Genomic DNA, 18,372 nt, shown 5'->3' with positions numbered 1-18,372 from the left:
TTCTTATATACATACAATTATTCATATAAATGTTGATAAAGCATGTTTACTGAAATATATTTTCAATTATTACTCTCTTAGCCATGAGTTTTTGTTATTTTCTGTAAATAATGATATATAATTGACTCATTTATGATAAACCAAAAATACCATACACAAAAATCTAGGAAAGATTTACTAATCATAAATCTTGAGTATCTCCCCGAATACTCTCCACCACAGCACACCCTAGTTCCTTCTTTGAACTAAAAGGGATTATATTTCATTTATTTGCCTGCCATTGGATCTATAAAAAAGCAGGGATCTATCCTTTATTTACTGCTGAATCCCCAAATGAAAACTTTTAAATTCAGAGCTTAAAGGTGAAAAAATGAATAACACCAGAGTTTTCAACTTTGTTTTTACATAATTTTATACTACATAAAATTAGATATAAAATTACTAATTTTATTTTCATCTCTAGATGAAGTTTAAAACTTCAATAAAAGATATTTCAAGCTTCTCAAGACAATTTAGAAATTATTCATTTTAGAATGTGAAGCATATAATCTGGATGTGGGTAACTATTTTACAAGTAAAATGACACTCACTGAACTCATAACATTCCTGTGAGGACTAAATTATGGAATTCCTACAAAGCACTTAAAACAATGTCTTACAGCAAGAACTCAAAAAGCCATCTACTAAATGTGTTTCTATACAACAATCCTCCCAAAAATACCTCTATTGGCTTTCAAGTTCATTTTTTGGTTTGATTTGTAAAAATCCCTAAAAACTGTAGTCAGGCTCTATAATTTGAGTGAGGAGCAGAGAGAGGAGAAGGAACACTGTGCCCAGGTCACAGCTGACACGGATTTGTCCTTGACATTCAGTAAGACATTCACCGAGTGTTTTAGTTATTTTTTGTGTTCAATACAGGAGCTGGCTCAGAATGAGCAAAAAGATCATATCCATATCCAACAATCACTGAAATCTATGATTTCTTCATTGAGTACACTGATGGTAAAATTTTTAAGAGTGCTCCTTTTTTCCATTAAAAAAAAATTGGCAATTCTTTCAGTAGTGTATTTGCTTATTTTGTTTCTTGTCCTAAAATACTATCAACTCTACAAGAGAAGGGACTCTTTATATATAAGTGTTATATAATCTGTTAATTTATTTGAAGGTCAGTGATAATGGATGCTTAAACTAACTTTATTTCCGAGCTGGCCTGTGTCATGTTTATTACAATGATGCAAATATGCAATTGTTCACGCTTCTATTCTAGTGTCAGATAGGAATGTTTTAAGTCATATCTTGTCCTTCCTTAATGATGTCACAATGGCAGAATTTTAGTGCAAACATTTGATCTCTATAAATTTTCCACAATCACACTATATATTTTTATTTTTGCAAAGTCAACATAAATGTTGCAAAAACTTAAACTTTAATTTCATCTATTCATAAATATCTTTGATTTACTTCCTGATATAGACTTAGAACTGTATGGCAATTTACAAGTTAGACAGATTATTGATACGAATGTAATGATCAAAATCAATCATCATTTTATTTACATTGCTAAGGGCAGTAGCACTATATTTAATATCTAAAGTCCTCAATAACCTATAACTACCATAGGAGACACAAAGGTTTGAATACTAATCATATTATGAAAGTATTGATCAGCGAGTACTGCATTTTCACTTCTGTAAAGCTTGATGTAATTTAATGAATGAGACTAATTTGTTGAGATTTCATAATCGGCTGTTCCATAACCTAGGCCAAGAATATTATGTAGTGAATATTTACCAATGCCCAATTACTTCATGTGCTAATTATTTCCTGCAGACTATAAAGATGAATGCTTTTGAGAATCAAGAATATGCAGTCAAAAACTAACATCAAAAAACTGCCCTAATGACAGCAGATGACTATAAATGGGTTACATGTTCACACCCATAATGTCTGGCCCTTCCCAAAGCAGAATTTCTTGGCAACATCTAAGAATATCACTGCCTGGAGAATAAAATATAAAATAAAATAAAAAAATAAAAATTGAAAACTCTTTTATTTGTAATTACATAAAGAAAAGCAAAACTATCTACTGAGTAAAAAAAATGTTTAACTTTAGTGAATGTAATTTTATGAAAGATTTAAATATATCAGTATGAACCATCTATAAATTTTGAACTTATTTTTTAACTAGTTTTCTCTATTCTGTCCTTAGCATATACAGTATTGAAATAAATCTTTGGAATAGGACTTCATTTTGTTTAATTTAAAGGACATTACTTACCAGTGCCTTTATAGTATTTTGTGCAGTTACCATATTCAATATCTTCTTTTTTAATATCAAATTGAGGCAAGGCAATTTTTTCTAACTGGACAGGATCCCCCGACTGCCAGATAAATCTTAAGTCATCAGTTGTGTAACCAACTATAAACAAAAATAAACAAAATACTAGCTTGGGATATAACATTAACACTTTTTCAATATTGAAACATCCAAATATTAAACATAGAAATGGTAAAACAATAGGCCATTCTTACATGAAACTTCCATTAGAAATGTAAAGAGGTAAAAATCTATGGCCACTAATGCAAGTATTCATACAAAAGTTACAGATAATTGGCTTAAAGAAAGGACAAGCTAAAGTAATCAGCATATGGCAAGTAAAATCCCAGGGTGTCAAAAATGGTAGTACATTTGTCTTTGTCAGAATTCTGAACTGTCATCAACAAAATAGTAGGAAATAAGTGATACTAGCTTCCTGAATGTAAACATTTACAAATTATGCCCATAAGCTACCTGGAAGTTTTCAGAAAAACTTAAGCACCAAAACAAATTTTCTGGAAGAATTAACTACCAACTTCCCTAAAGGAGTTGCATGGCCTCAGAAAAACAATAAAACAGCTCCTCAAAGGGACATCTCTCCATCAGTAGTGCCTCCGGGAGCCCACTCTGTGGGCTTAGGTAACCTGGCTATAATTCAAGGGCCCATGGGCTTATGGTATGTAACAGCCTACCATTCAACTCTTTCATGCCTGTATTTTTAAAAGCCATACTTTAGTGTATACAATAACAGAAGTGAATATATATACACATTTGAAATTTATACAAATATATATTGATACACAGACACACATCTACAACACATACACAAGGTACATACATACACTTACATCTGCAAAATCTCAAATTATAGTCAGAAAGCAATAAATATTGCTCAAATTTAGGATCCAGCTTCAGTAAATTAAAAATAAATAGCAATAACAACAAATAACCACTAAGTAACTTTAAAGTGTATCATCAAGTGCATACAATACATTTTATAAAGTTATTCTCTGTAGAAATAGGACACAGAATAAGGGTATTCAGGCTGAAGACTCCTTACATTAGTGTTAGTTTTTCAAGTTTTATTACCTACTTTTATTTTCACCTGACAAGCTTCATAGCAATTTACCATATTTTAGAGCTAATCCTTTTGGTGAAGACATAATATATCTTTCAGAAACTGAAAAATACATGATCACAGAAGCAAAGAAAATCCAAAATCCAATTTTGTAAACAATCTTTTTATAGAGCCATAGAAAGTGAATGCTTGGTAACATTTAGTTAATTTTTTTTTCAGGGTTTTCCAAATTTTCTGCTGTGATAAATATAGTTTTAACATTATTTTAACATTAGAAAAGTTATTAGGACAGACATCATTTTCTCCTTTACCTTGTCTATATTACTAATTCAGATGAAGATGGCAATTGGAATAAGTTAGAATTGTACAACTACACCTAAATAACTCAACTGAAATAAAAAAAAAACTAATAAAATGCCAAAACAAAATATCAAAAAGATTATCTTAGTACAAATTATACAGTAAAACATAATTCTAATAAAATATAAAATATTAAAAATATAAAATTTATAATTTCCCTACATAAATTATTCTAATGCCTGAAGTGATCTGAAAGTCGCTCAGTCATGTACGACTCTTTGGGACTCCATGGACTATAGCCTGGCAGGCTCCTCTGTCCATGGAATTCTCCAGGCAAAGAAAACAGGAGTGAGTAGCAGTTCCCTTCTCCAGGGTATCTTCCAAACCCAGAGATCAAACCCAGGTCTCCCATATTGTAGGTGGATTCTTTACCTTCTGAGCTACCATTCTAATGCCTGAAATGAAGTGAAGTGAAAGTCTCTCAGTCTGTTCCGACTCTTTGCGACCCCCTGGACTATACAGTCCGTGGAATTCTCCAGGCCACAATACTGGAGTGGGTAGTCTTTCCCTTCTCCAATTCTAATGCCTATTTACAGTCAAAAGCATTAGCTTCAGCATTGTTATCTACGATATTAGTAGCACGTAATGTCTCGAAATTTTAAGCATTTTATTCCTATAGTCACTTAGGGTCTCATTTACATACAGCTCTCAAGTTGCATCTTGCAACGCTGTGTATCCATGGGAAACAAGGTCAAGTCCAAAGGGCAGGAAAGAGTAATAGATAACCTGAAAGCAGAAGCAGAGGTCTTAGAACTCGTTTAACACATGCCTCGTTGACACACTGATTTTTAAAGAAAACTATAAATCCACAAATATAAGCCATAAAAAGAGTACCTCATACTGACAAGGACATCTCCATCTCGAAAAATGAAGAGAAGGATGTTTTCCTGGGTGACATCATGAAAATTGGCACTTTTTTCATTTGCAAAAAATAAATCAGGTTTCCACAGACATTTGTACATTGTGGGGTCCACGGTCAGGGCGTCCGAGCCCCGGAAATCACTAGGGAGCTTCAACCTGGGATCGTTCCATTTTTGCCTCAGGAAGATGTTGACTCTATAATCCTGGAAAAAATTATGCGTGCATGTGTGTGTTTACTGCTATTTTTAAGAACACGCTCAGCACCAGAATAAAAAGGGTTCAAAGATTAGCAGCCCAAACATGCTTGCTCGTCTGACATCAAGTAGGGTCACAATAGCTCGGGTATCTTTTGTGTCTTTCTAATGACTCTACAGACATCCTCTCAGCACTTGCAAGTTCAAGTGTCATCACAGTACTTTACCGATAATTGCTTTACTCTAACACAAATTGTACCAGGGGGTTAGTTGGTATTGCCATAAAAGCATACGGACTGCTATATATTACCATTTTTCTTCCCCCCAAAGTAGGATAAATTTTAGTTAAAAATAAATAAAAAGCCAAGAGAAAATATTTCACTTGTCTTTTACTCAACAGCAAATTACAAAAATAATTTATATGTATATAAAACTACAAGGGGGGTGGTGGAGGCATGAAGTAGAAGTTTGGGACTGGCACACACAAACTATTATATATAGGATGAATAAACAATAAGCACCTATTGGACAGCACATGGGGAACTATATTCAATATCTAGTGATAAACCATAATGGAAAAGAATATGAAAAAAGAATATGCATATGTATAACTGAATCACTTGGCTGTACAGCAGAAATTAACAGTACAAATCAACTGTATTTCAATAAAAGTAAAATAAATAAAAATAAAACCATATATAACACTGGATTGTATATATATTTGAGAAAGAAAAGAAAAATTATCCTCGATAACTCATATAAGTAAATGATTAGAGAGATATTCAAATAAGATTTGGATTATGCAAAAGAGGAGAAAGTATGTACAAAAGTATGTACAAAATTTGTACATGTGATGCTATATTCAACAATAGTAGAAAAAGGTTTGGAAATCCACTAAATAGCTGCTTACCTCAGTTTTCTACCTCTGTCCAAAGTTTTAATTTTACAACTTTGTAAAAGCTGAATTATATCAAGACACAGAGATTCTAAGAATATATGACCCTAGAAACATATTTAACACCGTAATACATTTATTTGCCAGGGAAATGGCATTCTGACCCACATTGGCTTGTTAGTATATAAAGTCAAACTTAGCATTGTGGCATCATGCTCAGGTCTTTTGATTTTAATTTTAGATGCTGAACTGAGAATATGCACAAAAATGTCCAAGGTGTAAACCACTTTGGGCTTAAGCATCCTTATTTCAAGTATTCTAAATTCACAAAATATTATCTATCCATAGCCTTTTGATATGATCAAAATGAAACAGATCATCAACTTCAAATCAAAATGTAAATATTTAAATAGGAAGAGATAATATCTTATCTTTTATTAAATAATAAGATTTAATATTATTATTCAGATCAGATCAGATCAGTTGCTCAGTCGTGTCCAACTCTTTGCGACTCCATGACTCACAGCACGCCAGGCCTCCCTGTCCATCACCAACTCCCAGAGTTCACTGAGACTCACATCCATCGAGTCAGTGATGCCATCCAGCCATCTCATCCTCTGTCGTCCCCTTCTCCTCCTGCCCCCAATCTTTCCCAGCATCAGAGTCTTTTCCAATGAGTCAACTCTTCGCATGAGGTGGCCAAAGTACTGGAGTTTCAGCTTTAGCATTATTCCTTCCAAAGAAATCCCAGGGCTGATCTCTTTCAGAATGGACTGGTTGGGTCTGCTATTATTATTAGAAGTGAGAAAAAGCTCCACCCATCAACAGAAAATTGGATTAAAGATTTACTGAGCATGGCCATGCCCATCAGAATAAGATCTAGTTTCCCCCTCAGTCAGTCTCACGCATCAGGAAGCTTCCATAAGCCTCTTATCCTTCTCCATCAGAGGGCAGACAGACTGAAACCAAAATCTCAGAAAACTAACTAATCTAATCACACGGACCACAGCCTTGACTAACTCAATGAAACTATGAGCCATGCCGTGTAGGGCCACCCAAGACAGACGGGTCATGGTGGAGAGTTCTGACAAAATGTGGTCCACCAGAGAAGGGAATGGTAAACCACTTCAGCATTCCTGCCTTGAGAACCCCATGAACAGTATGAAAAGGCAAAAAGATAGGACATTGAAAGATGAACTCCCCAGGTCGGTAGGTGCCCAATATGCTACTAGAGATCAGTGGAGAAATAACTCCAGAAAGAATGAAGGGATGGAGCCAAAGCAAAAACAACACCCAGTCGTGGATGTGACTGGTGATGGAAGCAAAGTCTGATGCTGTAAAGAGCAATATTGCATAGGAACCTGGAAAATTAGGTCCATGAATCAAGACAAATTGGAAGTGGTCCAAAAGGAGATGGTAAGGGTGAACATTGACATTTTAGGAATCAGCAAACTAAAATGGACTGGAATGGAAGAGAAAGAGCAAGACCATCCCCAAGAAAAAGAAATGCAAAAAAGCAAAATGGCTGTCTGAGGAGGCCTTACAAAATACCTTTGAAAAGAAGAGAAGCAAAAAGCAAAGGAGCAAAGGAAAGATATACCCATTTGATGCAGAGTTTCAAAGAAAAGCAAGGAGAGGTAAGAAAGCCTTCCACAGTGATCAACGAAAAGAAATAGAGGAAAACAATAGAATGGGAAAGACTAGAGATCTCTTCAAGAAAATTAGAGATACCAAGGGAATATTTCATGCAAAGATGGGCTCAATAAAGGACAGAAATGGTATGGCCCTAACAGAAGCAGAAAATATTAAGAAAAGGTGGAAAGAATACACAGAAGAACTATACAAAAAAGATCTTCAGACCCAGATAATCATGATGGTGTGATCACTCACCTAGAGCCAGTCATCCTGGAATGCGAGGTCAAGTGGGCCTCAGGAAGTATCACTATGAACAAAGCTAGTGGAGGTGATGGAATTCCAGTTGAACTATTTCAAATCCTAAAAGATGATGCTGTGAAAGTGTTGTACTCAATATGCCAGCAAATTTGGAAAACTCAGCAGTGGTCACAGGACTGGAAAAGGTCAGTTTTCATTCCAATCCCAAAGAAAGGCAATGCCAAAGAATGTTCAAACTACCACACAATTGCACTCATCTCACACGCTAGTAAAGTAAGCTCAAAATTCTCCAAGCCAGGCTTCAACAGCACATTAACCATGAACTTCCAGATGTTCAAGCTAGATTTAGAAAAGGCAGAAGAACCAGAGATCAAATTGCCAACATCCGCAGGATCATCGAAAAAACAAGACAGTTCCAGAAAAACATCTATTTCTTCTTTATTGACTACGTGAAAGCCTTTGACTATGTGGATCACAACAAACTGGAAAATTCTTCAAGAGATGGGGCTACGAGACCACCTGACCTGCCTCCTGAGAAATCTGTATGCAAGTCAAGAAGCAACAGTTAGAACTGGACATGGAACAATAGACTGTTTCCAAATTAGCAAAGGAGTACCTCAAGGCTGTATATTGTCACCCTGGTTATTTAACTTATATGCAGAGTACATCATGAGAAATGCTGGACTGGATGAAGCACAAGCTGGAATCAAGACTGCCAGGAGAAGTATCAAAAATCTCAGATATACATATGACACCATCCCATAAGGATGGCAGAAAGGGTAGAGGAAATAAATAGTCTCTTGATGAAAGTGAAAGAGGAGAGTGAGAAAGTTGGCTTACAGCTCAACATTCAGAAAACGAAAATCAGGGCATCTGTCCCATCACTTCATAGCAAATAGACGGGGAAATAGTTGAAACAGTGACAGACTTTATTTTTCTTTTGGCTCCAAAATCACTGCAGATAATGACTGCAGCCATAAAATTAAAAGACACTTGCTCCTTGGAAGGAAACTTATGACCAACCTAGGCAGCATATTAAAACTCAGAGACATCACTTTGCCAACAAAGGTCCAACTAGTCAAAGCTATAGCTTTTCCAGTAGTCATGTATGGATGTGAGTGTTGGACTATAAAGAAAGCTGCTCCTGCTGCTGCTTCTGCTAAGTCACTTCAGTCGTGTCCGACTCTGTGAGACCCCATAGACGGCAGCCCACCAGGCTCCCCCATCCCTGGGATTCTCCAGGCAAGAACACTGGAGCGGGTTGCCATTTCTTTCTCCAATGCATGAAAGTGAAAAGTGAAAGTGAAGTCGCTCAGTCATGTCCGACTCTTCACAACCCCATGGACCACAGCCTACCAGGCTCCTCTGTCCATGGGATTTTCCAGGCAAGAGTCCTGGAGTGGGGTGCCATTGCCTTCTCCTAAAGAAAGCTGAGCACAGAAGAACTGATGCTTTTGAACTCTGTTCTTGGAGAAGACTATTTGAGAATCCCTTGTACAGCAAGGAGATCCAACCAGTGCATCCTAAATGAAATCAGTCCCAAATATTCATTGGAAGGACTGATGCTGAAACTGAAACTCCAATACTTTGGCCACCTGATGTGAAGAAGTGACTCATCTAAAAAGACCCTGATGCTGGGAAAGATTGAAGGCAGGAGAAGGGGAAAACAGAGGATGAGTTGGTTGGATGGCATCATCAACTCAATGGACATGAGTTTGAGTAAGCTCCGGGAGTTGGTGATGGACAGGGAAGCCTGGCCTGCTTCAGTCCATGGGGTCGCAGAGTCGGACACGACTGAGGGACTGAACTGCACTGAATGATCCGTCATAATGATTGGTATTCCAAAAGTATATACACTAAAAGCCATTTTATTACCTCCTCTAACTGCTGTGGAGGGTTTCCTTGGTGGCTCAGAGAGTAAAGAATCTGCCTGCCAATGCAGGAGACATGGGTTGGACTCATGAGTCAGCAAGATCCCCTGGAGAAGGAAATGGCAACCTACTCCAGTATTCTTGCCTGGGAAATCTCATGGACTGGAATTTCCCATGGAAAATCCCAGAGGAGCCTGGCAGGCTATAGTCCATGGGGTCACAAAAGAGTCAGACACAACTTAGCCACTTAAACAACATTACTATTGTGTCTTATCAAATCATCAAAAACTGCATCTTTAATCCTCAGTATCTCAAACATGCATTCGTGGTATTATGATAAAATACCATGTCCTAAACTTATATTTAAGGGTCAGATAACAGTGCCGATGTATCTTGTATAGGCCTGTTATTAAAGCCATGTTATCTTATTTCAGTCAGTGATCATGACATGAAAATTTTGAAGATGAATTTTTTAATTTTTCACTTGTTTAATCCATATAAAACTATAATATCATTATACAGGTATTTACTGTGTGCTAGGTATATTTGATCTAAGTGCTTTACAAAAGATCCTTGTATATGCTTCCTATTACTGGGAAATACAATGCAAGCCTATCGTCATGTTTTCCTTTTTGTCTGGCATTCAGGGAACTAAAAGCTAAGCCCTAGAGCCCAGCAGTCCCCAACCTTTTTGGCATCAGGAACTGGTTTCCTAGAAGAGAATTTTTCCATGAATGTGGTGGGGAGCGGGGTGGTTCAGGCGTAAGGTGAGCAATGGGGAGCGGCAGATAAAGCTTCACTCGCCCCCCACCAGCTGCTCACCTTCTGCTTTGTGGCCCATTTTCTAACAAGTACTGGTACCGGTTCCTAGCCTGGGGATTTGGGGATCCCTGTTATAGCCAATTGAATTAATGCATAGCTCACTTCCTGATATGAGTATCATTGTATGGCTCCTGAACATTTAGTACTATTTCAATTACTTCATCGTATTTTTATTATTATTAGATACCATAAATCACCTCTAGAAACAGGGCTGGATAAAAATGAGTAACTGTTGAGACATTGCCACATACTGAGAAGAGTCTTTCAGCATTATTTAGGCATGGCTCCCAGGCAACTTTGCCAGTGTAGCTGCTAAAATCAGGATGCTGGTTCCCTCTTTAATGAGTTACATGAATCACTGACATGTCCTCACAAAACACAATTGTTTCAACCTTTTAAAAATTGTGCTTTGTTCTCAAAAAGCGAAACACAGAAGTACCATATGATCCCGCAATTCCACTCTTAGGCACATGCCCCTAAAAATTAAAAGAAGAGACTACAACTGATATCTGTACACCCTTTTTCTTAGCAGTGTCATTTACAATACTGAAAAGGTGAAACAATGCACGTGTCATCAACAGATGAATGGACACACCAAGTGTTGCATATACATACACATCATGGATTATTACTCTGCCATAAAAAGGAAAGAAATTGGGGTACATGTTACAACATGAATGAACCTTGAAAACACGACCCCCTAAAAATCAGGACTAAGGAAGAATTTGCCCAGTATTACTACTTAGAGCAGGGATACAGGGGCAAAGCAAACCCTGGGGAAGAAAAGCATTTAAAGGGCTGGCTAGAAGTCTGAGAAAAGGTAGAAAACCCTGGGAATTAGATTTCACCAAACTAGAGTCAAAAGCTTTAAGATGGTCAACAGAGCAAACACCATCAAAGGTCAAATACAATCAAACTGAATACTTTCAGCAAATGAGGAAGCCATTGACAATTTCAGCAAAAACCCTCATGGAAGGACAGAGAGCCTGGCGGGCTACAGTCTATGGAATCGCAAAGAGTCAGACACGACTGAGTGACTAAACACAGCACAGCAGAGCGGCATACAACAAAAGCAAGATGACAGAGGGTTAAGAGGTGCATGAAGGCTCCTATCTATAAGATGGAGATAAAATAACACACCCACAACACAGGGTTTTTATAAGGAATAAATGAGAAAACATACGTAAAGTACATGAACTTCACCTGACTGTATTATGTGCTAAGCAAGCATTTTGTTTTATTGGGACATACTCATTATGTTGCTATTCTTTTATAATGTTGGTAATAGTGGTTAATAGACTTTTTGCTTCAAAAAAAAATCCTGCCTATACTGTAATTCATTGGGTTTGCTCCGTACTGTGCCAACTGACCTACAATTGTACTAAATAGTAACCCCTTTCTAAGGTCACAAATCTTGAAACTGTGCCTTCAGCATCTACTGAAATTCTTGCTTCTAGCTGCACTGGGATAAGCTCAAAACACTATTAGTTTGGGCTCTCTACTATAATCCTGTATCAAATTTTATTTCTTAATAGAACTCCAGAGTTGTTTTAGAATGAGCATCACTGAAAAACTGGAAATCAGTTACTTCATTGTATTATTCTTGGTCATTACAATTTATTATCTCATTATGAAAGTCCTTCCAAGATGCTTTTCCATTAGCTATGTAGCTACATATTATTATAGTGAATACAAGTTGTTGCAAGTTTATATAAGGAGTGTTTAAAGTTTTTACAATTTAAATTAATAGCTTTGGCTCCACATTCATTAGAAGATAAAAGCTTATTAGTTAGTATGCTTTGGTTCATTTTTTTATGAGCATTTCTAAATAATTGCTAGTTACTGGCATTTCAAATGCTCTACATTAAGATAACTAATTTGGAAACCTATTTATTTTCATTTTCAATTACTCAATCACTATAATTACAACTCGATCATATTATTTTGCAATGAAGAAATTCCCATCAGAAACAGACTTCTTTTATCACTGGAAAATTACTTAATTGTTTTGAAAGAACTTGGTGACAAAAACTATCATTGTTCATCACAAATAGCACACAAACAGTCATGATCTGGAACATGGATGTTCTCCAAGATTTTCAGTACCAATTAACACCCAAATTAAGCTACTTCTCAAGGCAATAAAAATTTCACAAGAAGACATTAAAACTAGTTTGTTTCATTAATGATATTTTAGTTTTAAGAACTGTTTTATATCTTGTGTTATCGTTAGGATAGCTAGCACGGTTACTTGTAATTTTTACCTAACACTTATATATGCAATTTTTACTCTTTTATTTTCTTTATGATAAAAAATGGCATTCATGGAAACAAAGAAGATCAAATCTCATGGTATCCAGCAGGATTACATTTAAAATTCTGGCAACAGAGCTTGTTTTTCAACCAAGCCTGGTTTGAAAAGGATTTAAATTTAATCATTAGTGAGGTTAGACGTTTCATGCAAGAACTACAAGCTAACCAAACGTCAGTAAAAATTCTTAGGTTACACTTTATTTTTCTCAATATGACATTTTAAAAGTTTTATTAAATACTGTTCTGTAACAGCATATGACTATCTAAATTTTTCTAGATCTATGCCAATATTCTATTTTGATTGGGGGTGCCTGCTATGTGGTGCAATGCAGCCACCCTAACTATAACCTCCGTAAGTCTTGCAATCTGCCAGATCAGATACACAGAAAATTCTCAATATATTTCTGTTAAATACAGTAGTGAAGAAGTAATTTTCATGACATTTTGACAGATTAGGAGATTGGTCCAGCATTATTTACACCACTTATGTAATGGTGCAAATTTTCTATATCAGTTGATAGTGACAAATTACAAGAAGGGAAAATAAAACTGGGGTGTTTCTCATCCTTCCTGATTGTCTAAGACAGGTGACTTTTGCACAACACTGGGTTAGTAGTGCTTACCCTCCATGCAGCCAAAAATCCACATGTAACTTTATTGTTAGCCCTCTGTATCCATGGATTAAGCCAACCAACGAACCATAGCTCATACAGTACTATAGTACACAGATAGTATTATGGTGAAAATGGTAGAAGCAGACCCACGCAGTTCAAACTCGTGTTGTTCAAGAGCCAACTGTATAATGCTATGACTTATGATGTCGAATCACCAAAGCTTCTGAACAAAACAGCTAGAAGAAATAGATTAAAAAGGATTTACCTTCATTTTGAGGTAAATCCACTAAAAAGTAACTGACAAGGAAAAGAGACAGGTATACAGTATATATTAACTAATAAAAGCATAGCTTCTCTTTCTGGTTATGTCCTTTTGATGAATAACTTGAGTGAGTGAGACTTTTAGTAATTAATCACTGCACAAAAAATGACTGGCTATTTTTGCATTTCCATATATGGAAACAGTAATGTACATAATCAGATAGCCCTCTAGCAGCATTTGGGAGAAAGTCATATGTAATCAGATAATTCTCCAAGAGAATTTGGGAGAAAAAAATTATTAACTAGTGTCCACCAGCATGTGTATCAGTTCCTGAATGCTGCTAAAACTATTGCCAACAGTCAGTGGCTTAAAGCAAGACTGATCTTGACCTTCTAGGTCTGGAGTTCAGAACATCAGAATCAGAGTCACTGAGCTGAGGTCCAGGCTGGTTCCCTCTGGAGGTCTGAGCAGCCAGTCTGATCCCTTGCTTTGCCCAGCATGGCCGGGTTGTCTGCATCCCTTCACCTGCATCCTCTTCATGTCACTTCTACTGCATTGGTTACATCACATCTCCTGTTACTGACTCTACCCTCCTGTCTCCTCTTCTAAGGACTCTGGTGATTACACTGGGCCCACTTGATGATCAGGATAATCTGCATTGCAAGACTTTTAATTTAATCACAGATGCAAAGTCTCTTCCACTGTGTAAAATAACATATTCACGGGTCCAAAGATTAGGATAAGTTCCTCTTTAGGGGACAACTATCTAGCCCAGCACAAGGCACAAACCCTGAAGATGAATAGCAAGGGAAGAAATTAAATATTTTAAGATTTGAGTATCTAAGATGCAAAGTAGACAAAAAAAAATGGGGCAAGCATGTCAATATTATCCTATAATAAATGAAACAATGTTGGAAAGTTAATAACAAAAGCAATAAAATGTATAGAATAGTAAACTAAGAAAGTTTTAAGAAAAGAAATTTAGATTTACATGGAGAAGAAAATATATAAAATAAAATTTTTTTAAAACAACAAAGATAAGTAATTTCCAAGAACCAGAATTAAGCTCTTTTAGCTGATCCCAAATATGAGTTTTTTTCTTGACAGGTACAACTGTGTTGCCCAAACAGAGCTGAAGCCTACTATTAAAACACATAAAAAACTCATGCAGCAGAAAGGCATAGAAAGTTTGGCAGGATCACAGATTGTAGTGTAACAATAATTCGATATAATTACAAAGCATGTCTACACTGAAGAAAATGGATTGTATAAACAGGCTTTATTTCCATGAAAGAGTTCTTATGTATTTCTGACAAGGCAAAATATGTATATAGACTGTTATAATATATCATAATACTTAATTGTATCCCATGAATGCAAAAGTTTACATTTTCTATTATAAAAACCCACAGATTTCAGTCAAAGGTAGGAATCGAATGGAGAAATCAACAAATATTTTAAGCATAACCATACAGCAGATGCCACTTCACCTCTGCTGCTGCTGCTGCTAAGTCGTTTCAGTCGTGTCCGACTCTGTGCGACCCCATAGACAGCAGCCCACCAGGCTCCCCCGTCCCTGGGATTCTCCAGGCAAGAACACTGGAGTGGGTTGCCATTTCCTTCTCCAATGCATGAAAGTGAAAAGTGAAAGTGAAGTCGCTCAGTCGTGTCTGACTCTAAGCGACCTCATGGACTGCAGCCTACCAGGCTCTTCGGTCCATGGGATTTTCCAGGCAAGAGTACTGGAGTGGGGTGCCATTGCCTTCTCCACACTTCACCTCTAACAAATCTATATTCTTACTGATTTGAGGGTTTTAGTTCAGTTGTCACCAGCAGTAGCATACAAACTGATATAATAAATGACTGTCATAACAACTTCAAAAGAGGATGATTACATTTATTTGATGATTTTAGTGAAAGTGAAAGTGAAACCGCTCAGTCATGTCCGACTCTTTGCGACCCCATGGACTGTAGCCTACCAGGCTCCTCAGTCCATGCGATTTTCCAGGCAAGAGTACTGGAGTAGGTTGCCATTTCCTTCTCCAGGGGATCTTCCCAACCCAAGGATCGAACCCGGGTCTCCCGCACTGCAGGCAGACGCTTTACGGTCTGAGCCACCAGGGAATTACAGCATTAATAATGAGACCTTACAGAAATGGAAGGCAGCAGAATGCAGATGAACATACAGACATGAGAAATAGGAACCATAAAGCTAAAAACTAAGATGCGAAAAGCTGAAGGAGCACATAGCCCTGGAGGTTGGAGAGTTTCAGGAATATTTATATGGCTGTGATTTTTCTTCTACTACACAGTTACAGATTGTGAATAAATGTAAGATTGCTTTCTGTTTAGTCATTGACATTTAGCATCTGAATTAAAAGACAAATAAGCAGGAAGGAATGTTTTACAAACAGAATTGGCTAAAATATCCTTATAATGTTAATACTCATTGCTTCAATGGATTCTTTGTTAGATAATGAACTTTATACACTGGGGAAAAGGGCTGCCTCCTTCCTTCAAAAGTTGCTCCACCTCTGTCTGCAGCTCTTAATGCCGCATCCACCACCAGGCTCTGGAGTTAAAGTAAAAAGACCTGAAGTGCAGAGGAAAGCTCTGGCCAATATTGAAGCTTCCAAATTTTAGGACTTCCTTTATTTCAGCAGACCTTTGTAGGGAAATTTCTAAGGGGATATTAATAAACAAAACCTCAACTGTACAACAGAGTTACTAACAAAAGGTTCATTTTCTTTAGGATGAGATTCTACTGTAAAATATGACATTAACTTGCAGATGCATCACAACCCTACAGTCAATGTCCCTTTAGGGTTGCGATGCCAGAAAAAATATTGTTCCTTAATTTCTGTAATTTTTTCACTCATTTTAGGGTGTAACACATCAAGTACACAAAAGATTCAAGCACAAGCCTCTCTGATATCACACTGTTCAGCATACTATTTCCACGAACATATATTCTGTATTTAGACAAATCTAAGTCTCTCTACTTTTCCAGCCTCTTGTTCTGGGGGTATCATTTGCTTATTTTCTTTTGTTTTTTTTTTTAAGAAATATGTTCCTTGGCTATTACCAAAAAAAGACGAGATCTAACAGAACTTTGTAAATCAACTATATGACAATAATTTTTTTTTTAATGACAAGCAGTAACAAATTCTGTTTAGAATGTGAAGAGATTGTACACTATTAGTGGAAATTCAAACCAGTAAAGCTACTATGGAAAACAGTATGGAGATTCTTCAAGAAACTAAAAATAGAACTATCATAAGATCCAGCAATCCCACTTCTGGGTATATGCCCAAAGGAAACATGACATCTAGAAGAGATGCTTGCATTTTCATGCTCACTGCAGTATTATTTACAACAGCTAGAGTATGGAAACAACCTAGGCACCCATCAATGAATGAATGGACGAGGAAAATGTGGTACACACACACACACACACACACATACATACATATAAAGTAGAATATTATTCAGCCTTAAGAAAAGAAGGAAAATACTATCATTTACAACAACATGGATGAACCTGAGGAGCATCATGCTAAGTAAAATAAACCAGACAGAGAAAGACAAATACGCCATGGTATCACTTATATGTCGAATCTTAAAAAAAAAAAAAAAAGAGTCAAATCCATAGAAATGGAGAGTTGAAAAGTGATTGCCAAGAATTTGGAGTATGGGAAAGAGGGAGAGGTTGGTAAAAGGTGTAAACGTATAGTTATAAGATGAATAAGGTTTGAGGATCTAGGGTGTAACATGGTGACCATAGTTGTAACACTACTGTGTACTTGAAATTTGCTAAGAGGACAGAACTTAAATGTTCTTATAAAAGAAAAAATATATATACATGAGATGATGGATGTGTTAATTATCATGATGGGGGAAATCCTTTCACAGTGTAGAAACATATCAAATCATCACACACATTTTAACTTACAATTTCACCTGTCAGTTATACCTCAGCAAAGCTGAAAAGTTAATAAGCCCACTCTTTGTGACTGGAAGGAAAAAGAAAGACCCACTTATAATATAACTGCTCTCCACACCTGTGTATCCTCTTACCCTCCTGAGTCATCGCTACTATTTCCGATTGGTATTTGTAACAAGTCATGAAGAACAAGCTTTGTCTTAGACACATTTCTCCCCTTAGAAGACATATAGTGTTATCTCTATACAGATAATAGCTTGTACCTTTCTTAACTATTACACAACAAGGTATTAAAGAGTTTTTTTTTTGGAAAAAGTGAGAAAATCTATAAAATATCACAGCCCTGAAAGAGACATCTGTAAAAACTGTCTTAGAAGTATGAAATAAACATTGCCAAAACAAAAAAATAATCATTACAATAAAGTAGACTATTTAAGTCTATTTGATGAGCATGGTTTCAATTCTGAACCTTTAGGCTATATCAGCACAACACAAAGGGAAAGATAGGTTATTTCATCAAAAGAAATAGCAAATATAAATAATTTGGCTCCTCTGCATAAAGGTCTCTAAATTGACAAAACTAACACTCTACTGTAATAGCATTCTTTACTCTGTTATTTAATCTATAAATTCAACATGGGCTTCCCAGGTGGCGCTAGTAGAAAGAACCCACCTGCCAATGCAGTAGATGTAGGAGACTCGGGTTCAATTCCTGGGTCGGGAAGATCCCCTGGAGGAGGGCATGGACAGAGGAGCCTGGTGGGCTGCAGTCCATGGAGTTGCAAAGAGTTGGACACGACTGAAGCAACTTAGCACATACGCATGCACACATTCAACATGAGTCTATTTTTAAAGTTTGCTCTGCCAATACTTTTATGGTGACCTGGGCTCACTTTTTGCTGGCCAAAGCAGAATGTATTAATTTATTTAATCAATATTAGTTAATAAT

At 36.5% G+C, this 18,372-nt stretch overlaps 1 protein-coding gene across 2 annotated transcripts in view; it reads right to left on the bottom strand.

Annotated features, from left to right (window-relative positions):
• Positions 1-18,372, bottom strand: part of GLRB (glycine receptor beta) — an 89,408-nt gene that overhangs the window by 27,282 nt on the left and 43,754 nt on the right. For both annotated transcript variants that reach the window (XM_027567215.1, XM_027567216.1), the window contains exons 5-7: positions 4,590-4,819; positions 4,399-4,481; positions 2,279-2,419 (exon numbers count right to left, since the gene is read on the bottom strand). In XM_027567215.1, the coding sequence (XP_027423016.1) occupies positions 2,279-2,419; positions 4,399-4,481; positions 4,590-4,819 (454 nt within the window). The remainder of the gene's footprint in view (positions 1-2,278; positions 2,420-4,398; positions 4,482-4,589; positions 4,820-18,372) is intronic.

The sequence above is a fragment of the Bos indicus x Bos taurus genome, chromosome 17 (assembly GCF_003369695.1).
Source record: "Bos indicus x Bos taurus breed Angus x Brahman F1 hybrid chromosome 17, Bos_hybrid_MaternalHap_v2.0, whole genome shotgun sequence".
NCBI lineage: Eukaryota > Metazoa > Chordata > Mammalia > Artiodactyla > Bovidae > Bos > Bos indicus x Bos taurus.
Note: the sequence above shows the minus strand (reverse complement) of the source record. Positions and strands in the feature narration are given on the sequence as shown.